The sequence below is a fragment of the Bombus vancouverensis genome, chromosome 10 (genome assembly GCF_051014615.1).
Source record: "Bombus vancouverensis nearcticus chromosome 10, iyBomVanc1_principal, whole genome shotgun sequence".
Taxonomy (NCBI): Eukaryota; Metazoa; Arthropoda; class Insecta; order Hymenoptera; family Apidae; genus Bombus; species Bombus vancouverensis.
In genome coordinates, this window is record NC_134920.1 from 6,893,512 (window position 1) to 6,919,741 (window position 26,230).

General features: G+C 38.8%; 1 protein-coding gene across 1 annotated transcript in view; it reads left to right on the top strand.

Moving 5' to 3' along the window:
- The first annotated feature begins 251 nt into the window (after nt 1-251).
- LOC117157818 (alkaline phosphatase) overlaps nt 252-26,230 on the top strand; it is a 244,471-nt gene continuing 218,492 nt past the window's right edge. Inside the window, exon 1 of the mRNA XM_076622126.1 lies at nt 252-1,857. Within this exon, the coding sequence (XP_076478241.1) occupies nt 1,767-1,857 (91 nt within the window). The 5' untranslated portion in view covers nt 252-1,766. The remainder of the gene's footprint in view (nt 1,858-26,230) is intronic.

Consider the following 26,230-nt stretch of genomic DNA (forward strand, 5'->3'; position numbering starts at 1 on the left):
CATAACTTTTGAGCAACGCGCGATATATTTTGATCAGGGCTAACGGATGGGACGAACCGTTGTGAAACAGTAATAAGTAAAATAAGAAGATAGCGCATGTATCTGGAGCAATAGGTGTGTAAGGGTGGGAGGTGGCGGTGCTATCAGTGTGCCACGGCGCAACCGGACAGGCGTTTCACGATGGGGGTGGCTGGATAGAGGCGCCTAACAGTAGCTGAGTCGCATGATCCCTTCACTCGGGTCCGCACGGCTACCGTCGTCTCTGCTCGGCTCTCCGATCGGATCTCCGTGTTTCGAAGAAGCGCTTGGCGAGTTTACCGAACCGTTCGTGCCACTGCGCTCGCATTCGGTTGCGCGAACTCTTCTCGTTTTCGCGCGTGCAACTATCTCCTCTTTCCTCGCTTGTCACTCGCTCGTCTCTTTGTTACATCGTTTACCGCGCTCCGTTCCGGTCGTTTTTATCCGCCACGCGGCGAAGACGATGACGTTCGCCAGCGATCTCACGGATTCGTGACGATCATCGCGTATCGTTTGCACGAGGCGACTATATCCTTGCACGCATGTACTTTTGTTCGTTCAGTATAATCGAACGAGGAACATAAAATTATTAACAAGTGTATGCAGTGTTTCTGTCGATATTCTGAAAAGAAAAGTGTATTGCTGTTGCGTCACATGTTGATCTTCGTGATCTTGCGACGAATCTTCGAACGAGCTGCTCCTCGTGTTAAGAGTATTCGACTAATTCGATTCTCTGGAATGAATGTATTGTGAAAGATTGGGGAGAAGAAAGAACATAGTGTATCGCAGTTTATTCACGGCTCTGGGTGGCTCGCCCGCCTTCGTTGGTTTTCCCGCGATTTTCGCAGCCACCATCAAGGATGCGAGTCTCGTACATTTTCGAGGAGCATAAGCTTCTAGTGAAACTTGGTAATCGTTAAAACAGGACCTCCAGGCTAAAGGATCGTTAAATTTTAGATGAATAAGGAATCTGATTGCTTCTAACGAAAGAGAAGTGGAGCTTCGATTCTACGATCGTAAACCGCTGCCGAGTTACCACAGATGATGTATATCGGAAAGGAACTTGAGCGTGAACACGATGTCGTTTCTTTCGAATTGGTCATGATAAACCAACGAACAAAAAGTTAATTTTTCGCTAAACGGTAAACGAATCGTGAACTGATCGCGAGTGAATAGCATAGACGTTACCCACACGAACCAATATTTGATTTCGATGATTCAAGTGGTAATACGTTTGTTCAAGCCACATCTGTACCTGTTAACGTCGTAATTGAACATTTTCCGTAAAGAAGATTTTCGAGACGGGAATAATCATCGAATGGAAAATACAACGAATCGTAATAGCTAAAATAAAAAATACTTTTAAATATCGCGGCAAGCGTTCAAGATGTTCGATTCATTAGGACCGACTGGTTCACTGATTAGACGAAGCTGTAGTAGCGACTTAAAGCTAAAGAAGAGTATAAAATCCCTTTGCTGAGCGAAATTGGCTAATTAAAGCAGTTCATTTAGCATTCCACCGTGAGATCGGTTAATGTCGCCACGGTGGAGGGATCGAAGTAGCTACGGTTATCCGTCTGAGTGGTGTTTGCGTCGGGATATACGGCTACAGATCTGACGAACAGCTGGGAATCGATGAATCGTTTTTTTCCTGGCTAACGTTTCCTTGGCACAGGGATATTCGTTGAAAGGGGGAATGAAGGGCCATCCGGACAGCACGTAGGGACTGGCCCTTCTCGTTTTCGGAGATGTGGCGCTATCTACAGTACACTATCTTCGGGCTTACCGTCATCCTGCTGACGATTCATGAGATAGTCCTCGTGCGAGCTGGCGAACAAGGTAATGACAGTACATGCGTTTTATCTTTCGTTACAAGAACGGCTAATTTTTCGGAAAAGGAAAGGACAATTCTTAAAATATATTTTTGGAAATGTCAATATTCCTCGTGCATAGTTTTTAATGGTAACGATATGTAATAATTTAGCGTAATATTAGAGAATCAGAAATGTCACGCGATTACTTTCTTATTGATTTCTTTTGAACGAGAATATAACATTTTGAACTTTTCTATAGATCAGAAAAAATGGGATATTGAAGTTGCAAATTTTCATCAATCAAAAATTCGTGTTTGGTCCGTTAAAACGTAATCAAAGTAATTTACTTAAGTATATTTGACGTAATTATTTTACTCGTAAGAACGAACAGCATACACGAGTAAGAAGAAATTAAGAAATAATTGTAAAAGAGAAAAGAAAAATAGATTGGCCGAAATTTAGCGAAGTGAAAACAGTCAGGCTACGAATACTTATTTTGCTTCATTGGTCAATAATTGAACGTGTACCGAGGGCTGTACGTTTGTTTTTTCGACCAAATGAGCAACGCCTATACGTCCGTATGCGCTTTCAATTACTTCCCATCAAATAATTCTATAGCGAACATTTCTGCTCTGAAAAATTTTTTTTATTGTCACTACGCGATTTTAATTCCATAACGTGCAAAGCTGTCTGCGGAAAAAGCGGCGCTGCGATTGAAAGGTACGAAATTCGAATATTAATCTGTCCATTATAAAATTTATCGTAAAACAGTGAAATCAGGAAAGGAGTATGTATAGAGCCGAAATTTATGTTAAGGAAATTTTAGCGAACTACGTACAATCAGGACAGATGTATTTGATATAAAACGTAGAATTCGCTACAGAAACGATATATTTGGAGAAATCTCAAATAAACTTTGAATTCGCTGTAATTAATTAGCAATTAATAAGTTTGTAACTAATAAAAATGCCTTAGGCATTGCAATTATCAAAAATAATGATTTATTTTCTTCTCTCTCTTCGTATAATCCTCGCGTTTTTAAATATTTCTTTCGCGTGTGTTTATTCAGATATTTTATAATAATACATCTTTCGAGAACTACGTCAACGGATGAGAATGTACTAATTAAAGCTTCCGCGTAACAATTTTATAAAAGTTGTCAAACGCCACCGAGAAAAGTAATTTGTACGGCTATATAAAATATATTTTTACGTGACCTGATTATGCGACGCGAAATGTATCACGAGTAAACTTTACCATTAATCTTTTTAACTTCCTTTCCAATCGTGGATTATTTTAATTTGGTTCCCACCCACTTTAATTATTATTACTAATTCTGATGACATGAACTGTTAATCGATAAACTTGAATTAGTTCTTGTAATTGTTGTGAAACTTCCGTCGGTTGATCGAACGATTTCCAATATTTCACGGTCTGCGTTTCGCATGTATAGTTATCGCGAAGTGTGTAAGACATCGACGGTAATGCAATTTCCTTCTGTCAGGAATGCTATTTATCAGAAATTTCTTTTTCATACTATAAATACTCGCTACCAATCCTCCCTTCTTGACACAATAGATGAGTATTGTATCGTTGATTTATTTCTTTTGTGTTGCTAAGTGGAACAGTTTTTAACGAAACAATATTTTCCGTAGGTGATGCTTCTATATAAAATTAAATTCTTGATCGTTCGCCGTGTTTCCGTTTTTCCTTGCGTTGCTTTCTAGTTTAGATCTTCCAAACCTTCCATTAACAGAAACGAAGTTCTTTTAAGCATCGCAATTATCTCCAAGAATCGAGAAAGAATAAACCGAGAAATTTGATTAAGAATGTTCACTTCCCACTAGTTTTCCTCAGATCTTCGCTCTATGATTCTGCCTGGTCAGCGTTGCAATTTCACTAACAGAATTAGCTGTAAGTCCCTTTAATATTTGTACTTGCTAGTTAGCAGTAGATAGGTATGTTTGGTTTTGATCAGCCACAATGCGTGAACGAGAGTATGCACAGTTTCGTATATGCGCATATATACCACATATTGACGCGTTTTAGTAGCGCAATGCAAATTGTAATGGCTTTACAGTTTCATAACAAAGTTACATATATGTACAATCTATTCAACTTTATGAATTATAAGTGTTCGCTTGGCGTGTGCAGCGAAGCTGAAATCAATGTTTCCTTTTATCAATTTCGCTAGAGATTTCCAATTCATTTCTGTGTTATTCACTCTCCTCGTATTCCGTTCCCTTTTTTCTTTCCTCGTTTTTCACTGAATAAGGAAGACGAGTAACGAAGCAAAATTTTATACCGAACGTTGAAACATCGGTTTTGTGTAAAACACATTCGCATATATACCCTTTTCTTCGTAATTTTTTTTATAGCCATTTTGTATTTCTAGCAGAAACCATTTGTTTGTTACATTTACTTGTTCAAGAGGATTCTACTATTATCGTAGCAAAGAAATTTATCTTTCGTACTGCCTTTTAAATTTTCGCCAGTTTCAAATAGGCACAACCAAATGGGAAGTATCCATCGTGGAGGCGTTGAGAAACTTTTTTCAAGTTCTCTTTAGCTCTGTTAGAATTCGCCGGTGAGCATTCTCAACTCAATTTGTCGTAACGAATACCGTTCGTAACAATTCTTTTCGTGTAGTAGAGTTAAGCGAGCAGGATCGTGTTAAGCTGGTGAGTTTCACGAATCGATCAAATCTGCGATACGTTCGCCATCGTTTTGTTCGTTTATCGATACAATCGAGTCCTATTGTGAAGCTGTGACCGCAACATCACAGTCGGTTGCTAGAAGATATATGTATTAATCTGTCGTTTATTTTCATTGTTTTCCAGCAGAATGATCTTTGACGTTCATTATCGTTAATCTCTTATCTACTCCTGTTTGCGATTGTAACACGCGACTCAATGTTGCAGATGCGATCGATGATCCTGAAATACTCGTAAATTTAATACTCAGCAAGCCAACCACGTTTTATTTTCGTTCTGAAAGAACGAGTGTCGTTTTGGCCAAACAATATTTCCGAGACCAAAACTATGAGTCCAATGCGATGATTAGTATATCTGGGAATGGTCACACTAAATTGCCGATCTCGTAACTTGTATTTCAGATATATATATAGAAAATAACGTAATGGTGGAAAGCTTTGCAAACAGAATACGAGTAAGTTTTACTCGTACGCATTGTAGAATAAAAATTGTATTTCACAAAAGAGTTTGTCCTACATATTCTGTGCAGTATCATTATATCGCATGTACCACGTGACAGTTTATGTTATTGGCCTTGTAATGGTGGAATAACCATATTTTTGGCAGATGTTTTTACACGTTGGTACATGGAAATTACAATGTTGCTTGTTTATGATTTTTCACGACTCGTAAATGTTTTGGTACTGTTGAAACAAATACAAATGAATAAGATTAGGAAGATTGGCCTTTTGAAATATTACAAACAGAAAATGGTAGAAAATGAATTCGCTGGAATATTTATTCGATCGTGTTGCTCTGTAAAGCTGCTGTCGATTTTGTTATTTAAAATGTTATTATTAAATGGATATCGATGAAAGGATCGATGTAAATTTTGATTTACTTTCGATTTCACCTATTCACGTGGATTCGCTAGTAAGGCTAATTTAATATTCATATCGAACTGGATTATTCAAATTAAACATTACGTGCACTCTATTAAACATAATTGTCGCGTTAAAATGTTAATCTCGATACATGTAACGCGTAAAGTGCATCGATAGCCATGGTGAGGCGAAAAAGGGAGAAAGTCATCGGCCAAGCTAAAATTTCACGATGGTTCATGGCTCTTGGACAATTAATTTCCCTCCATTACACGAGCCGTGCGGAAGATTAATAAACTTCATCTCGTCACGCTCGTAACGCGGTGTGCCAGCTTAGTTTACCTTGGAGTTTATCTACCAACGAGCATAAATGCTCGCAATTTGTTCACGCTTGTACCAGATAGTGAGGTAATAGAAACTTCATCGTGCATCTGACGCCGTTGCCATTGTTTGTGGCTTAAAACTAGCCCTCGTAGCTTTCCTCTAATCACTCGATTAGTTGTAATATCGTGGAGTAAACCAGTTAAACACAACGAATTCATCACGCTACTTACATGTATACAACGTGAAGCTGACTTTGCAAAAATTTTCCTCGTGATACCGTCTTATCTGCGAAAATTAAGCCGAGTTCGAGTACGGTGGCGAGGAAGGGGCTGCATTACGTCAAATGAAAAAAGTTTTATTCCGGGAACTTTGGATAGGAAACTTTCTAAGGAACACATTTGATTATATGTCACGGTATCTCTTTTCCCTTCCTCTGTCACGCAGATATCTCGCTCGTAAGTTTGGAACTTCTCTTTTCCACCGTTTTGAGAACGAGTCTCGCGTGTCAGGAGCTTCTCTTTTCGTTCGATCGGATAAAAATCGACAAATATTTTTTCCACGACAGGCTAAAATCGGATCGTTCTACTCGCGAACGATGTTGGAGACTGTCCGACAAGATTGTCAGCAGTATCTGAACAGTTCCCGAGACTCACGTTCACGAGAACGTAATGTTCCAAGAGATCTCAAGCAGATAACGTGTATCCAATTGTTTGAAGTAACTGACGAGAATCCTGGGTACAGAGCCCGGGTATTAGACACTGGACACTTAACCATCGCGGAGAACGTATTTCCGCGTACTTTATCGCAATCGAAACAGATTGCGGGGTAATTGAATTGGATAACGATAAGATGAAAGTAATATTTTACAATAATTGGACAGAATAACATACAGTGTGTTATAGCAACGGAGAATAAAGCTGCGCTCTTGAGTTTTCCAGTTTCATTTTTAATTACTCACTATTTGTTTCTAGGATGGTTAATAGAGTAACGATGAAAGATATGTTTTATTCTTAACGTATTCTAAGCGATTCCAAATTGTTTCTATTTGCCAATTTCTAATATGAAATGATGTTAAGAGGGAAAGAAAATCTTTTGAAATTACGTCGTAATTTATCGGGTGTAAATAACTAAAAATTTAGTGGGTAGATGTTATTCATTTGGTTACATTTTTTTTTTTGAAATTACCTGAAAATACATTGGTACTAAATAGTTCGTCACGAAATTTGCATTCGGAACACGTTCGTTGTGGAAATAAAAGTACGGCCTCTACGCTTGTTCGTTATCTATCAAGTGTCTGTCTTTATTCCTTTAATTTGCCATCGTCCCCTCCGGGACGAATGTTCCGGTATTACATTCGATGCGAGAAAAGAAGGGGAGTAAAACATTCGTTTCGCAGGAATTGGATATCCCGTTTAACCAAATTTGTTCCAAAGAAATCAGTTTTAAAGCAATTTTATTTCATTCTTTCCACCGTCAGTCGATCCTTCCGTTTCAGTGTTGGTAGAAATCAAATTAATCTTTTATGGGTTAATCAATGGAAGGGAACAGTTTACGTGTACATTTTAAACAAATCGTAGCAATAGAAATTTTCCTATATTCAACTGCTTGCTAGTGTTATCTTCTATCTTGCATTTAACGTTCTTTTAAGTAAACGATTGATTAAGTAAATGAAACTGAAAATTTCCGTAAACAAATTCGGCATACTTTTGTGTGCAAATTTATGAAATCTTGTAGAAATGTAAGGCGAAAAAATCTGTTAGTCTGCAATCTGTACCGATGCTTCGGTATTTATACTTGTGACTTGTATATATTTGAAAAAATTGCGAGATAATTTTCTGCAGTCTTATTAAGCGTGTTTTCCAGAGATGGCCTACGAGAAAGTAGCTTATTAGCAAGGTTGGTAACTCGTTTAACTTTTTCTACGCAATGATATCGTCGAGACGACTTCGCCAGGACGTTCTTGAAACGCGAGCCTACAAATAATCCCATATAATCCAACCTTGTCGGCCGATTTTCTTCCAAGGGATTTTGTACTTCCTCTTTGCGCTAGAAGTTCCCGTATATCGATAACGCTTAACAAGCTGTGTCGTAAAAGCGACTTTGCGTCTCCTCTGCCTTTCATTTATCTTTATTCCATAGTAACATAGCAAACGGTGGCTCGTCGAACGAAATTCGTCGGATAACGAGGATTTATGCTGGTAATTTCCGTGGTCGACTCGTTAATTCAATTTCTACCGACAATAGTACAGCTCTATCCAAATTTTTTCCGGCTCCGTTTCAATAGGTACGGCTCGAGCACGAACGCGCGGTCGAATTTAATGGAGAAAGATAACCGCCGGTCTACTCATGACGTTACCATATTTTTCCTAGTAATTGTACATAATGAAGCGTGCGGGCTCGCGCAACTATACTCGTGCGTCAGAGATAAGGGGTGGATCTGGTGGATTCGCTCCATCTTGCTAGATCCTTGGGTGATTAGAGGGCTACACACGACTGTATGAAATCTGGATCGTACATCGTTCGTAGTACGTAATCTGGCCGTAATCTCCTCGTAATCTACGGCAATTTCGAGAAGGCGGCCTGCTACTTGTACTTAACACACGTCCGTGGCATAAGAATCGTTAATTACGGTAGCAGATGAGAATCGGTTTATAATTATGAGCTTTCAGTACGAGGCGTTTAATGGTTAGCAGCGTGGTACAATTAGAAGCTTCGGTACAATCTATCGCATCCGTGATTACAATCTGACCGTTGTACCAGCGATAATGAATATACGTGTACGAGTGGTACGTTTATGGTTTGCGGCTATGTGGCTTTTAACGCTTGCGTTAGGGCCAGATCGCAAGGCATTAAGTTTTCCAATTATATGGAGTTTTGGTTTGTCAAAATTTTCGATTTATTTCCCAGTTGGTCTGATAACTTTTGTAATTTCTGGTTCTAAATCGTGACAGTAGATGGTGGAGTAGTTGCGAGTGAAATTTTTAAGGTGCTAACTATCCTAGCTTTATCGAATAGAAGGTAATTCAAGTTTGCAACAATGGTCATATTCTGTGAATGAACATGCACGTTTCAATCCAATTTCTCATATATGATAAGGTATAACAGAATGTACGAAGATTTCCTCTGTTGCAGGTTACGTATTTCTGGTGATACAAGTTTTATGAGAAATACATATGATACTTTTACGCCATTGAAATGTATATTCACATTTTATCGGAGAAACTGTTGATATAAATCCTTCGCGATGGGTTTGATAGCGCATGATTTTATGTATTCTTCATACTTGAGCATTCAAATGTATTTTACTCGGAACGATTATCAATTTCCCGAAATAATACTTAGAAGTTGGCAATAATATAGATGTTTTCTCGAAAATCGAAGAACTTCGATAAACGCGATGTTAGTGCATTAAGAAAATCTATCCTGTATTTTTCTCGTTATTTTTACGATGCAACGAAGTTCTTCCTTTAAGAGTATAAATAGCACGATTTACATGTCGCATCGTAGCTCGAATATGCCAGGCAAATTTCCTCTATTTTACTTCTTTTCCATCTTAACTTCTTATTACGCTCCCGTACCTAGTCACACATTCGCTTTGAACGTATTCAATTTTGAGTTATACGCATTTATCGATAATTATTTTGCCTTTGATGCTCGATAACGTTAAAGATTCATCCCGATGTATAAGCCGTTCCTTTTGGTTTCCGTTTAATCTCCATTAGCAATAATGATCGCAGCTAGTCCATTACAGTAGAGTGGATGCAACGCGCCACATAATTTTCATTTTGTTTGGCTTTTTCTTTTTCTTATACCGAAGCTTGTGTTCTTTTTCCTTTCTTCTCCTTGTGTTCGTTTTGAGGACGTAGGTGGTCGTAACCGAGGCAAAAAGATCGTTACGGGTAATGGGGTTGGGCTTAGCTTTTATCTCTTTTACCTTCTTCATCCTGATATAACCCGATTTAGCTGTCTAAGTCACGAGTAGTCACGGGATCTTCTCGAATACACCCTTTCGTGACGTTTACTCGAGATAATTATATAGGTATTACGCTTCTAACCGATCCAATCCGGACCGTGTCGTTTGGTTTTGTAATATACCATGAAATGAAAGGAACCCGCGGACTATTCCATCTTGATTCGTGTTTATTCGGCTGGACATATTTCGTAGCGGATACGTTACCACGGTTGCGGAGATAAATTACTCGATGAGAGAAATCGGCTTGATACATCCTCCGAATATATGATTATTTTGAATGGAATGTAATACCATGATATTAATTCCTGCCCATTGGTGTGCATATTGGTTGTATTATTTTCATTCGCGTTTTCCCACCGTTTCTGATGATCTCGCCAAATCAGCTTCAAATTCGAACCTATAGATTCCACGAATTACTGCATACGCGTTTGATTTCAATTTGAACGATTTCAATTTGAAATTTTCGAACTATCAACTTGTCATTTCCTACGTGTAGGAAACATAGTTTACGAGAATCTATCAAAGTTAGAATAATTACAAAGATATCGTATGGTTTCCTTACGTATGCCAGAGTCGAGGCGTGTTAACGTGAATACGTCCGTGACGAATGACACAAATTATGTTACGTGCCTATTAGAACACGTAAGTACATTCAACCAGGTTTACGTTAAATGCCAGATTACCCTCAATTATCTTAGCAATGTAACGTCACTCAATTCGCGTTGAAACAGTTCATAATTAGTTAATTAAAATTGTCCAAGGAAAGATTTAAATAACGAGAGAATTGTTTAATTAACTGTGCGATAGCGTAATAAAGTAGTTGGAAGATTTACTCGTGACTTTGAATGGGAGGGGTGGGATTTTCATCTTTTATGCATTCCGAGTTCTCGAGAAGTTCCAATATGACGAGGCTATTGAGCGTCTTGAGTTTCTTCGCGATACATCGCTTTCATTCTCCTCGTTTCTCCTTCTTTTCAAAGTTGCAGCGTTTTATTCGCGCTCGTAATGTCATCCGTACTTCTTCTTCTCCTAATCTTTCGCAAGAAACTCGGTTACTTGTTATGAAGTTGACCGTCGATTGTGATACTTCTTCCTTTCTGGAACGCTTGTAACTTCTACAACAGACCGTTGTTACCAATTTTCCCTCTGCTTCCCGTGCGTTCCCTTACTGTTTAAGGGAACTGAAAGAAGGCACGAAACTTTCCTCTGACGTTGTATAACGTACCTACCTACGAGCGTTTACCTAGTGAAAAAATTATACACGATATTTTCATCCTTCTTTCTATATTATGTACCTTGACCAGACGACGCGAAAAAGAAGGAGACGCAAGAATAAAAAAGATACGCGAAATGTATAAAGATACAGGATTTGAAGGCGAGAGTTTTCCAAGTCAAAGGGAAATCTCGCTCTAGTTGGTTCGGCAGAAAATGTACCGAAACATTTCATACTTCGGTTGTTTTAGGTTACAGGTTGCGTTTACTTGTACGTATTTTCCTTCTTCTAAATCGCGTTAGAGCAAAAAAAAAATTCATTTAAAAATCATGCATATTTATTCAAGGATTTTAAATAAGTACACGCATTCTTATTCGAAATAGACGCTGTGTTTTCGATTATATTTATGCTTTCTTTCGTTTTCGCAAAACAATTTTGATCCGCATTTGGTATTTTTGAATAAATAAATTCCTCGCATTCTTTTCGACTAGCTCATAATCCTCGAAGCTGAACAAGAGAGCGATCGATATGTTCCGTAATTTCTGATTTTCCATTATTTTATATCTCGATTTCGTACTATTTCGCAACTACTTGTCAATATCACGGAAAAATGCGAAATGTGAATATGACAGGTGAATTTCGAAGAGTCGGAATACCTACTAGATCCATTCATGCGAGTAGTTACGTTTCGTCGTCATGTAAAAATCGTTCTCCATTCGCCGCTGTTTTCGCGTAGTAACCTTCTTCAAACGATCGTACCTTTCTCTTCTCTTTTACTAAATTTCTCGATCAGCCGCTCGAATTAAATGCTTCTTCTTTCTCTGGTAACTTTGCTTCTTCACTGTGAAACGTTTCAAGTTTTGAACAATATTTAGATGTTATTCGTTCAATTTTCCTTTAATAATTCACCGATTGAGTTAGCAAAGGGATTAAAATATCCGATAAAGGAAAGCTTTCGTCGTAAATAATGAAGCGTTAGGTGCCTCAGATTGGTAGCTAATTACCTTGGGTTTCTTGCAAAAGACCGGCAAGCTTCTTCGCGTTCCCTTTGCGTGACGTAATTACTCACCGTCCTAATCCAGCTCTGTAAATATTTGCGCTATCGCGAAAGCGAATCGCTTCTATGACTCCGACTTCCTTATTCCAACCAGCCTCTGCTTCTAGTGCCGTTGAATTCCTAGATTTCGTGATTACACGTCAGTCAAGATTAATTGGACACGCGTATTATGTTCTCCGAGGATGAGTATGAAATAAAACGTAAGAATGTTGCATGAATACAGAGTCGTATTAAGGTCATATTGTAGCAAATTTAGCTGATACGAATATTTAAATTGTACAGAAAATGCTATTATATACAAATGCCTGCGAAAAGATCGCTGTGGATCCTGCGTAAACTCGTTGAAGTTAGTCTTGTTTAACAAAAGATACAAAGAAAGTTTTAATATTGCATATCATGCGCATCCAACAAACGTACGATATATTTCGGATTAATCGATCGTATCATGGGATTTGATTCCGCGAATGATCCTGTCTTTGTGACTAAACGATCCTAATATCGATAGTCTCTGGACTTGTGAGACACGGCATTGTCAATTTTAGTCTCATGGGATAAAGTGATTTGGACGCGCATGGATCTGGGAGTCACGATGACAATGATCTCTGATTTGTGAATTCAGCGTATATTATACATTTTTATTACTATTATGGATATATATTTGGGTATACCAACCCAATATACCAATATTGTAGGATTTTATTTATTAATTTATTTAGAATGGATTAAATAGAAAACGATGGTTATTTAACGTGAACTAAATACAATAATGTGCTATAACTAAGACAACTAAATAGTTAATTTACAACTCTCGTCACCACGGTTCCAACGCTCTCTCTCACGTGAACCACACTCTCTCGATAGCGTTGACAACACTCTGGCTTCTCAATTCACACTTTCTGACCTTTCAACTCGCACTGACTGTTAAGTCGTCTTTCTCCCTTAGCATCCCTTTGTCTTTTCTCATAGGCTCATCACGTACGTGTTCGTCGCCAGGGTCACGTAGGCTTTTTTTCCGCGTAACTATTCGACTGAAGGACCGACGATACATTGATGGGGCTGTCGGTACTTAGGCTTTCTCGTGACATTATTTATGGTTCACCCGATATTTCTTAGGCCATTCGTCCACGATACTACAATATACAGGGTGGTTGGTAACTGGTGGTACAAGCGGAAAGGGGGTGATTCTACGCGGAAAAAGAAGTCGAAAATATAGAATAAAAATTTTTTTTTAGTTTTTTTTTAAATTTTTCCATCGAAACAGCGATTTACAGCGAGATCCGTTATAACAAGACGTGATAAAGTGCACGCGTACCGAGCGGAAATTCAAAGTCGATTTTCTCGAAAATAAAGCCTCAAACGAAAAATTTTTATTCTATATTTTCGACTTCTTTTTTCGCGTAGAATCACCCAACGACCCTGTATATACCAACCCAATTAGGTGGTTGGTTCAAGCAATCTTGAATATCGTCAGTGCAACTCGTGCAATATAACTTGGCTCGATGTAAGAGATCAAACAGAAATGGAGAAGCTAGGTAAAGCGTCTTGTGGGTTGTAGAAATTTCATTTCTATAGGAACCAATGATCAGCGACATCGGGTAATGAGAATGAATCTGTTGAAATCTTCGCGGTACTGTATCGATAATTCAAATTTGTTTCTGGATATCAGAGAGTCGACAACTCTAAGAACTTCGAAAATCATAAATCTAAATCTCCAGAGTTATTTATAAGACAATTGTCCATTTATCGTAGAAAACATTACTATACTCTGATTGTATCGCGTTCTTTTTCATTGCTTTAGATATATTTTTCGTCCAAATTGTTAGCGAGGAATGAGAAATATTCGATGTAGAAATTGTCACAGCAATGTAAACAGACCTTAAGATGGTGAGGTGTGTCTCAGACTCGGGATCAATTCCATCAGGGTGTTTTAACTGTCTGGTCGTGTAGGTCAACAGTAGAAACGTTGTATGTGTGTATATCGTTTCCAAGATTTACGGCCCATTTGCGTATGCCATTTATCATTGTGGTTAGCATTTATGTGTCGTTTCGACATCTGAATTTTTATCTGTACCTCAAACGGAAACAAATATATACGTATCCGATAGATCAAAGAGTAACGTAGCTTCGTATGTACTTTTTTTTTTGTTTTCGTACTATTGGTGCACGTAGTATATCACACGATCGGAGTGCACAGTGCTTCGTAATCAATGGTGACAAAGTTGAATTTATTATTTCGCGATATTGCGTGACAGTTATTTTAAGATTCGCGTAAATTTATTGTTGCGACGCGCTCCAACGCCACAGATTGATAACCAGACTTTTTCTTTCGCATTTGTTCTTTCTGTACGAACGAAGTTTTCAATTGATGGAAACTTAAATCGCTTTCTTTATGTGCGCGCGTTTCTTTGTTGAAAAATTACGTGACACAAATTCCGGTATCTGATTTCTCTAATACAGAAAGATTCATGTACATATGTATATAAAAACACACATAAAAGGTGCAAACGAAGAGCAAGTATGCCAGAAAAGTAAAAGTGGCAAGTAATCGCCTGTAACTACATCACCACCAGAGAATACGCAGCGAGGAAGGAAAAGAAGAAGAAAATTATGTTAAAGAGCAAAACGTAAAAAAGAGTCAAATTTTGTTCCAGTATTTTTGTTAAAAAATATCAGGAGCGTGATCAAGTAATATTATAAGCTGAAAGCGTGCCAAATTTATGTACAACAAATTTTCTGTAACAAATTCTCGACAAAAAGGCAACGTTATTTTGTACCTTCTGCCATACCTTCAGCAACGAGAAAAGTTACTTAGATCTCGACGCTTCTATCCATTCTTGCATTGGGTAAAACGAGTTTAATTTTTCCAGCGAGAAAGACGGGTTGCACGACGATAAAGAAGCGGTCGAAATATCGAGCGAGAATTTATTCGATGCAAGTTCTTGTTGCTTTCGTTGGGAAAGAAAGTTTCTTCTCGGATATTTTCAGCACGGTATGGCCAGGGTGCTTTTTAATTCCCTGTGTCACGCGAAAAGTGTTTCCGACTTTGGCACACGCTACGGATAATCATTATCTTGCTTTGGAATTATTTGACACGCGCCTCGGTTAACGGGCGTGATTTTAAATTCACGAAGCTTAATTAACGTGCATCAGGATTTGCGTAGTGCAAGCTGGCTGCCAGTTCGATATAAACTGGCTCCGAAACATGTAAATTCCCGCTCATCCCGAAGAGTTTACCCCGTTCCAGATAATATTAGTTCGGTCCTCTCGGCTCGACGCTTATGTCACTGATATACGATGCAAGCGGGAAGCGCCTATTCGCATTAACCCCCGGCTCGACACAATCCGCTATTTCCACGTTCTGATATCGCGCGTCTCGTATTGCCGCGACAACTTCAACATTCCGATTAAAGTTTAGATTTATTTGGTATCGTTATGCGAATTATGGTCTGCCTGCCGTGGCAACCAGCGTCATTATTGTTGTCGTCCTCCATACGACAGTTGTCCTTGTTTACTTTTCATTTGTGATTTGTCTCGCTCGAGGCACGGGCGTGTAATTTAAAGCGAGAGATTGTTATTAAAAGCGTCGTTTTCTTTGCAGAGACGCAAGCATCCTTTCTTCGTAGGATTATTGCATTCCAGCGTGGATTTTTTTGGATGAAATGAAAGAAAAATTTTATACGATATTTGTAGGAGCGTTATATTGCGATACATCCGCTATACTTTTTTAGAGTAAACTTTATATACAGATATGACGTTTTACAATTAATCGGTAAAAACGAACGTTTCGTCATTTCTGGTTTTCATAAATGATTTTTAATATCTTTCTTTTCCTCGAGTTTACAGGGGAAAAATAACGAACTAGTCACGAAAAATGCCCGGGGCATCTTCGGATGAAAATATCTGTTCCTTATGCTAGCGTCGTGACATTTAATAGCTGCAACTCGTAAATATCTCGCAAGTGGTGTTTCCACAGCAACAGACACAGTCACGTACTCGATTTACGATTGGACATTCTGCTCTAGTGAATTTTCCATCGCTGTTAGACTTAGCCAGCTTAGACAATCCACACATTCGTATAGTAAATTGCAGCGGTATATGTCGCCTTAGAAGCTTAAAAGAGAAGTTAATAAAAATTATCTCGTAATTGCAGTCTGGTCTGAAAATGCCGGTATAATAATAATAAGTGAGAAGGATTACGCGTGATATTAACTTGCTTTCGTGGGATGAACTTTAGGCGTTACGTGTGTGATTGTGGGCTGCATTGATCGTATTAAGAGCTTTCTATGTCTCTTGAAGCGTAATGTGAATTGAAAAGTAGAAATGAGAATTACATACCTAAATCACGCTATATAAACAGATTCTTATTCGATCGCATTATATTTGAAATGATTTAAAACAACAAGCAACTGCTTTATAAAATTATCTATCGCAGCGGAGGTATGAGGGAAAAAGAATGTTTAAAAATCCATGTACGAGTATTTGGAAAAAATACACATATACTATATTTCAAAGAACATCAAAAATTCACATATATAGCTTTTTGTAGAACACGCATAACCCGTACTCGATTCAACAGGTTTGCAAGCGTAAACACTGAAGCAATGAAAGAGTTAAATAAAAGGATTCGTGAAATTGATGAAAACTTGGCATATCGTTATTGAAATTATTCTATACTCGCGTAAATGTTCTGTTACCGTCAATTCGAAATTGCGCATCGCATTAACCATGAATTTTGTTTCGAGGGATAAAATTGTTTTTAAGATTTAATCGATTCGTTTACTTGATATGTTTGACAATGTAATTACTTCGGTTCCGTTTAATCCTATCATGCAAACACGAGATCAGAGTATACTTATATAGAAATATTTATTATGAATCGCGATGAATAATCTCACTGTGTGTGCAGCATTCTTCTAAGTATGTGTAACAACAATATGGTTTACTTCTATCCGCAAAAACGACCCAGGGATTGAAAACAACTTAAATAAAGAAAGTTACGTAAACTGAACGAAACTTTCTTGGGTTGGACGGTGCAGTCGGTCACGTTTTCAACTTTTCCGTTGATTTTCCGGGCATTTCGTGGCTTATCAGGCCGTCTAGCTTACGCGCTTTTATTGGTAGCCGGTACAAAAGGAAGTGGCGCTGCGTAAATCATTCGATCGAGAGGAAGTTAAGTCCACTCGTCTTGGTGTTGAAGTTTTCTTTAGAGAGAGGTAAAGAGGAAAAGAGAACAAAGAGATAGAGCTGCTTCCTCGCACCATCCACGCCAGCTATTGAAATTCGACGTTGGCCGAGTAGGATTCGATACAGCGAACCCAATGTCTTTTTCCGGCTTTGTATCCCTTTTATTTCACTCGAACGAACCATGTCCGTGAGATTGTCCGGGTCTAGGTCACGTTTCTGGTTTATGGATCGACCACACGCCACGTTTCCTGTAACAATTTATCAACGGCCACGAGAATGAAAAAAAAAGAGCTCGTAACAGCGGGCTGGAAAATAATAAGAGATAATTATCAGAAGCGAACGGGCAAATGCGAAGGACGATTTTCCTCTCATTTCTCGTTTCACTATTTCCACCCTTTTCTTTCGAACGTCCTACACGTATTTACTGTGGATCGTCTCTCTCTTTCTCTCTTTCCCTCCCTCTTTCCCACTCTTCTTCTTTCGAGCGTGGGCAACAGATTAAAACGAGGTAGATTCGAAACGCTGGCGCGCAGCACGAAGAAAATTATCGCGTTAAACGGACCGAGGATTTTCCCAGGCATCGATTTGCATACAAATGATCCCCGCGTCTGAAGTAACGCGATAATAACATCATTCTCGCAGAGAGATTTCGAGGACAGGTATGCCGGCATTCTCGTAGCCGACAGTAATGCTGAAACGGGAACATATGTAACTTGTAATCGGGTCGCGTAAATTAATATCTCAACGGGACCTTCGCGGCAGTCACTGAACGCTGTTACACGTATCTACGTTTCTAGTGCGAATATTACGGCACTCTCTGAGTCTACATACGTCTAACTTTCGAGAGTAGACGCGACGTGTTTCGATATTAAGTTATAACACGGAAACACGTGCAGTTTCCATTTCTTGAGATCGATATCCTGTAATTATACTTGTGATTGTATGAGTCCAGCAAGTTGTTTAATGGATAACCGTGCTACAAATGATCCACTTTTCTTCTATAGAGTGGTTCATCTAATTCGTGCACCACGAGTAGTTTGTAAATTATGTTGTTCACGTGCCTCTAAATTTTGTTTGCTTTTTAGAAGAATGATCACAATTGATTATGTTTCCTCGCATATAAATTGTTCGCATGAGCATGTAACTGCCAAGCTATGTAATATTATAGAGAATTAGAATTCATATGTAGAGAAACGATATAAATATGGTATTTGTTCGTAAATGAGGGAAAAAGTGTGTGCAAAGTTATGTGAAACTAGGAGACAAGGAATTATTATCGACGGACAATCGAATGCAACGTGAAATACTCGTAAAAACATAGATGTCAAGACAGATGGATAAAAAACGTTTGCGGCGGATCACTAAATCTTGAATAAAGCAATTTAATTAAATCACTACTGCCTATGCGCCTACGATTTTCACAACATCCATATTAATACCGCAGATCGACTTTGTCGAGGTGACGGGAGCTCAACGGATGCTGCACCATATTTTATCCTGGATAAATTGACACGTGACACTCTGTTAAATTGAACGTACGCCAACTGAGATACACCGAATTTCGGCAATCTGTGTTGCAGTAGCCGTATCACGACGATTCGTATCGACAGCTAGAGGAAAGCTCGCGTACCGTTTAAGTGGAAAATGGGAATACCGAAGCAGAGAAACGCGTAGTTTTCGTTTGCAAGCATAAGTCTCCATTGTAAATCCACTTCTCCAATTATCGAACGGAGACAACGTATAGTGCGACATTTCGAGCGAGGATTTGGCACAAAAATTAAATTCGCCGGCCACATTCGTATTTCATTGAAAAAATTAAGAACAGCCGTGGAGCAACTTGTAGCAGGAAACAATACGATGCCTTGCCGACACAGAACAATCAAAATTACAGAATGGTTTCAACCGTTTTTTTTACTAATCCTCTATCTATTTTTGAGGAAATTATTCTTTGCATTTATATCACTTATAGATTGATAATATCATCGAATAAGATGAAAGCCGAACAATGATGATTATTTCGTGTATTGCGTGTATGCCGTGCGTTGCGCCTCGCTCGATTTTAAGGAAATTCGCGCGTTTTCGCGTTGATATTTATTTCGCGTTTTACGCGAATTGGAACTCGTGCTGGATAGCGTCGTAATTTCTCAAAAGGAGAGCTACGGAATTTTACACTTATGGTACAAGATAAAATATCGAGGTAGATAGAACCAAGAGTTAAAAGTAATGGCAACTAGGGTTTTAACGTTAACTGGTGACAATAAGGCTACTCGATGCGAACTATCTCTGAATTTTCGCTGTATCTCGTTAACCAAGGAAGTATATCCGCTGAAATTAATAGGCACGTTTACTGGCGTCCTGTTATGTGTAATGTATAGCAAGTACAGCATGAAAATTGCGTTAATTTCAATATATATTTGCAGCTTCGTGTTCGCGTTTTTAACACGAATTAACGAATTAAAAATGTCGAGAATTGTGGATTTCAATCGCCGAAATAAAAGTAAAGGAACACTAAGGTTACACTTAGAATTCATATTAAAATAGTTTTAGATCTATTTAATAAACGATTTTCAGGATCTTCGTCGATATACATTTGCACGCGTCTCAGCACTCTTTTTGTCTCACCATCTTCCATACCACACTGCCAATGGAACAGTTACATTCATCTGTTTTTCGAGACGCTGTGCACACACATACTTCCATACACTCATATTCACATACGTGTGTCACTATTACGCAGCTAATCTAGTCTAGCACACAAAATTATACATATCTCAATAAAGAAGAATAAAGAAGGAAGATAAAGAACAATGAAACGCGAATAGAAGATCCTGATTAATTCGATGTAAATCGGAAATTTTGAAACCTACTCACATTCTCGAGACTATTCCAGCGGGTAATATCGAACACGACGAATCGAAGATCGACATTTTTCATTTTCTTTGTGGGACGTTGGAATGTATATTTGTTACATTTTTCGAGGCGCATATTCTTTTACGTTTCGTTCTCGAGAGCAGGTAATTTGATGATTCGGTGCAAGCTTTTCGACTAATATTTGATCCTTTTTATCGGCCCGCTACGTATCCTTACCGAAATATTGAAAGTCAGAACGGGTGAGATGCGGGTTAGCGATACCCGTGCAAGGTTTATTCGTAGATGTATTCTTACATTCGTATGCCGAATGGCGCATAAGTCTCGCGGTTGAAATTCCCCGTGGGATGCCTTCGGGATATTTTACCGATTCCCTAAATATCTTGCGAGAATATATTTCGCGCCGAGTCGAAAGTAGGTGCGTTTAAGAGTTACGGCACGTTGTTGTTACGACACCAAGAAATTCCAATCTGAAGATCTAGGAATCTCCACCCGTCTCGGAATTCGAATTTCAAATTTTACGATTTCGCAATCCTTGTACGGTTATCGCATCGAATCGGCGCATATTTAGTTTTCGTCTAAGAAGATCGGATTTTGTTGAAGTCTCTACTAGAAAGTCGAATTCATTCTTAATCAGCTCTTTGAATTTCCACGTAAATTCCTTTCGATCGTCACTTCGTTTCTCATTTCGGTAAATTATTTTCGCGGTATGCCGTGATCCTCGATGATCATGGCTCTAACAACTCCGTTGAGAAAAAGATAAAACCAGGAAACTGAGGCAAACTGTTGGCACTGGAGGATTAAATTTACCGATTGGGTTCTTCCTCGAGCCGAGAGTGGTTGCTCCGGCTAGACGAAATACGAGCTAAAAAGGAACTGGGAACATAATTGAGCATGGACCGACGCGGCGGAAAGTTAATTTGGAAAAGTAACCGCGCGCGGTATAATAAAGTTGACGGTGCAATAAAACTGTTGCGTGCAACCAATCTCGGTTTTGTTCTATGTAGTTCCCAACGATAACGCAACGACAGTAAATAAACGGCGGCGGAATCCGTGATCGTTTCGGAGCTGTCGAATTCAGATACTATCACGGTCTATAAATTCTTTTTTCCTGTTGTCTCGACCAATAGGATTCATGCCAGACAAAACTTTGCACAACAGGAAATAGGAACGGGCCAGAATATCGGTTTCGGCAATCATTACTATCATCGATCGTTGGATATTTTACGTGCTAGTCGGGGAAATGTAGTTGCATGCAACTCTTTCGATGCCATCAATGGCAGGATGCGCACGAGGAGAAAGAATTAGATTCACCTAAGGATTTACGATACTATCCGACGGTATTGTTTCCTATCGATTTCAAATGGTCTGATTACGCAACTATTCGCATACTGCATGGTATAGCCTATTTAGCTGATACCGCAAAGTTTTCCAGGAATCTCCTAGGAACGAAACAGGTTCGTGTCAGAGCAAACTTGGAAGCAAGTTGGCGCAACTTGATCCCGTTGGCGAATATTCATTAGGACCGTATTAATTATGGCCGGCAAAGTGTTTAACTAATTAGCCTGTGTTCACGACTGTGAAGCTCAAAAGGCGGGATTGTTCAGGGCCTTCGCTCATACCAATTACCTAACGGGAGACAGAATTCTTGATAAGACCATTAGCACGAGAAAGGTTTCTTGTAATGCGAGTCACGGAGGCTTGGTTCAAATTGGAGCCTTTGGAATAGCGCGGTGCCAATGTAGAAAATACGATGCTCCAATTTGAAGTATTAATTTAACCTGGTGGAATTCCAATTCGCACGTAACTTGAGATTAGATATCGTATCAAAAATTGACGGAGAAATACACGAATGCATACCAACGTACGTTATGTGGGCATCGACCTAGTTCCATATAACATTTTATTTATAATCCTTTACTCTTCCTATTACTGTCCTTTACTCTCCCTATTACTGTCCTTTACTCTCCTTATTAACTCGCTGTAATAGCGAACCAAATGCCTGCCATAAAAATCAGTCACCGGCTTCGAAAATTCGGGAAGTACTAAGGACGATAATAACGAAAGAAGCACGTAAATTCAGATTAATAATCCCAATCGGTCGGCCTTTTTTTTACTAACTTCCGGATGAAACTGTTCGGCTCAACCCGTTAAACCGATTTCGCTTGAAGCAATAGTAACAAGAGGCAGTAAGCTCGGATTGATCGCGTAATTAAAATGGCAGGTAACCCGGTATCAGTTCGTAAAAGGCGGTGAAAGAAGGTTGGCCGTGATAACGATATTCGCATCCGGTTCCGTTTCTCTCAAAGAAAGTAGGTTGCACCTGCGGGTAAGCATCGACAAGAATACAGTGGCTACTATCTCCACCATAAACTACGGCTGCTTGTCGCAAGCTGCTTGCGTTGCAGCAACGTGTGGCTATAATAAGCCAGGATGTAACTCATGCCAGCCAGCCAAGGATCTCGGCAATCAACCACAAAGTGGATTTCTTCGGCGTTAATCTTCCAAGGAAATTTCCGGGCCGCGATGATCGTGCCGAGATCCACGGAGCCGGAAATTGTTGTTTGGTCGCGAGTTTTTCCACGAAGCTCCTCAAAGAACGAAGATAACATCGTTGCGCCAAGTTTTCCGCGCGCTTTCAACGCATTATCGCCCGAGCTCATTTCTTTCTTTTTTTCCTTTTTTTGGTCGTGCCGATGTGCTTTCACAAGTGCAATCACATTAAGGTCACAAAAAACGATATACCTTGGCCGGGTATTGGATTAAGTATCGTTGGTTGTTCCTTTTGTCACGTACTTTCTACGTGACCGCTTGAGAAATATATGTACGTAGATGTGTGAGAAAGCTACGAGAACGATGGTAGGAGTAAAACTGTATAGGAGCTGGAGTCGTCGAAGGGGATAGCAGGAAACGTACGAGACGTAGCAGTTGAAAGTGTCGAAGTTAAAATACTACGAATTTGTAGCTTTTGAACGTTTGAGATGTACGCGATGAAGTTAGTGGATGTCTGGCCACGCGATTAAGAAATTTTTGTAGAGGAAGGAACTCTTTCGATGTAATTTTAAGTTTAAACGAAAGGTCGAACGTTCGGTTTTCGAGCTGGCCGAAGCTTTCAATCTACTCTTGGTTCGACGTTACGAATCAAATTACGGAGCAAGTTTTAGAGGTTATATAAATTTGAATTGTTTCATAAGCTACGTTCGATGCTTGTTAAGAGGTAAAAGAGAGGAATAAGATTAATCTTTGATAAGTCGCTTTTAGCGGGCAATCTTTTCAAAAATTCATTTCTTTCTTCGTCTCTGTCGTTATCGTCTATTTTACCTTCGTATTAGGCCTTTATTTCAAAGAAACGTGTTAACCCAGGGGATCATTCTATTAAAACCATTTATCTGCTCTCTTAGAAGTTCTCTTGGGACAAGTATTGTACTTTTCCAAAGTTATCTCAAGTTCCCAGCGGAGTCTTTCGACGATCTCTTTTCATCTTTCTCTCATTTTTCAATAGCTCTTATCAGTATTAAGTCGTGTTACTAATATCCCAAGGTTTCCGCCATTATACTTATACAGTTACCGTTTGTATCTTTTTCGCGAGTGAAATACTCTCTCTACACGAATATCCATATTTTAGTACTTTTTATCATATCGTGCCTTTTACCAAGAATCTTTAACGATATTCAACGTCTGGTCGATTCGTTTTGTTAATTTAACTCCCATAATTTTTTACAACTTATACTTTCGTTACAATCTTTTTCTTTTACTAACTAGTTCTTAAGCATGCGATATTTTAGAATTCAAGATAAAGCGTATGTTAATCGTACCACGTGTAGAAAACGTAAAATTAGGTCCCCGCAAACTTTCTATCGATTTCCATAACTCCTGCTTGAAACAACTTTCAAGATGGTATCGAACGAGTATTGAAACGTATAGAATGATGTAATGTCTATTACATTGGATGCAACCTGTGTCTGACCACAGACGGACCTATATCACGCGAGCCATCTGTCCTCTGCTTTCGCATGTCTTCGATCTTTCTTTCAGCTATAAATCACGTGTTCCTAGATCTTACCATACGATTTTTCTTCCAGACACGTTATCTCGAAACTTCCATCTATGAAAGTTTACAAACTCACAACTGCATTCGTCTCTTCGTTTCTATGGTTTTCTTATCGTTTCATAGGCGATCAACGATTCCTGTTTTCTGCGGCTTAAACAATTTCATGTTATCAAAACCATGCTTTGTTGTAATTAGAAACATGAAAGCTTCGAAATTGCCTGAAACGATCTACGTTATAACACTCGAGTGTTGCGTATCATCCGGGAAACTACAGCTGCAGATCACTAACCTGACCGCGCACGCGAAGTCTTGGTAATTAAATTTCGATTATACCGATGTAGCTGCAAACTAGCAAACGCACGTGCGCCTACACCTATGTGACAGCGCCAGTTTCGTCGATCACTGACAGGTGTATTTATTTATGAATATCTAGTCGATGTCTGGGTACGATTCGTGCATCCTGAATAGATTCAAACAAACCGTACTGCTATGAATCTGCGCGCTCGCAAATATTTATCAGGAACTCGTAGGAAAATAAATTTCGGTCCGACTCGTGCGTTTCATTGATTCCTGACTATCATAAATCTCTGCCTCTGCTCTGAAAGCATCAAACCTCCGCGATGCTTGGGTTTAACGTTCGAGAAGAATAGCTGGAAGTGCGAATCGACAGCTAAAATATTTGACACGAATTGCGTTGAGGTCTCCGCTTTCATCGAATCGATCTCGCCAACGTTTGATATTTCACCGATAGAGTTTGCAATTTTTTCCTCGCCAACACGTGAATATGCCACTGTATCTGTGTAATTCACGAACGTTCAATCAATTTGAACTGCTGCGTAGACATTGTGTTTCTACTACAATGCCGATTACAAATTTAACGAGCTATCGAATATTGTTTGACAACGATACACGAGAAAATTAATTGCAATGATTAAAGGTATTTCGAGTTGAGAACATGGATGAGATTCGTTGGCAATTATATTGCAATAAAAGGGTAGGGAACCACGCGTAACCGTGAAAAAAGAGCTCGAAAGCGACGATTAGAATCGGTGGCTAAGCGTTAATATTTAAAATTGCAATGATATTTACGAAACATAAATTTGGTTACCTCGTTTTTCGACGGATTAATCGAAACGAGTTGGCATAGTACACCGGTAAAACCGCTTTTGCCGTTTCAACTGTACGCGGATCCGCAGATTTACAAAATTCATATCTCCAACGATGCCCGAGATTCTATTTGCGCCTCGTGTCCTAAAATAGAAATTAAACTTCGTTACCTGAAATTTCATTCGTTTTAATACGACGTTATATTAAATTTAAATTAATCATCCCCGCACGAATGTGTTTATCAAAAATTTTCACCTCAACTGATATGTATTTGACAATGTTATAATCTATACGGATAGTACAGGTACCTTTACACTTTACTGTGATTTTGTACGAAATATTTTGCAGTCCTTTTGGTTGGAAGAAAAATTGCATGGTTCTACCCCCACTCTTTTTGTTTTACATTTCTTATCCAATATAATAAATATATATATATACAGGGTGGTTGGTAACTGGTAGTACAAACGGAAAGGGGGTGATTCTACGCGAAAAAGGAAGTCGAAAATATAGAATAAAAATTTTTTGTTTCGAGGCTTTGTTTTCGAGAAAATCGACTTTGAATTCTCGCTCGGTACGCGTGCACTTTATCACGTCTCGTTATAACGGATCTCACTGTAGATCGTTGTTTCGATGGAAAAATTAAAAAAAAAGTTAAAAAAAAATTTTTATTCTATATTTTCGACTTCTTTTCTCGCGTAGAATCACCCCTTTCCGCTTGTACCACCAGTTACCAACCACCCTGTATATACATGCCACTGGACTGGTCAAATAATATTTTCGTTCCTCATTCATTGTGGTATTTGCCTTGCGATATTACTGCAAAGTTTTACAAAAAAAGGAAAATGGGTTGTATAATAAAGGGCCAATAGAGATCGTTGCGTTAAATCACTAGATCGTTCCAAAAGTTTCTTTCGTTTTATAACGAAATAATAAATGCACATCTTTTGTTTTATATTATTTCCAATAGTATAGAGTGGATCGTGCACAATTCGATAAAATAATGTAAAACAAAAAATGTTGTGCATCTATTATCTCCTTATAAAGCGG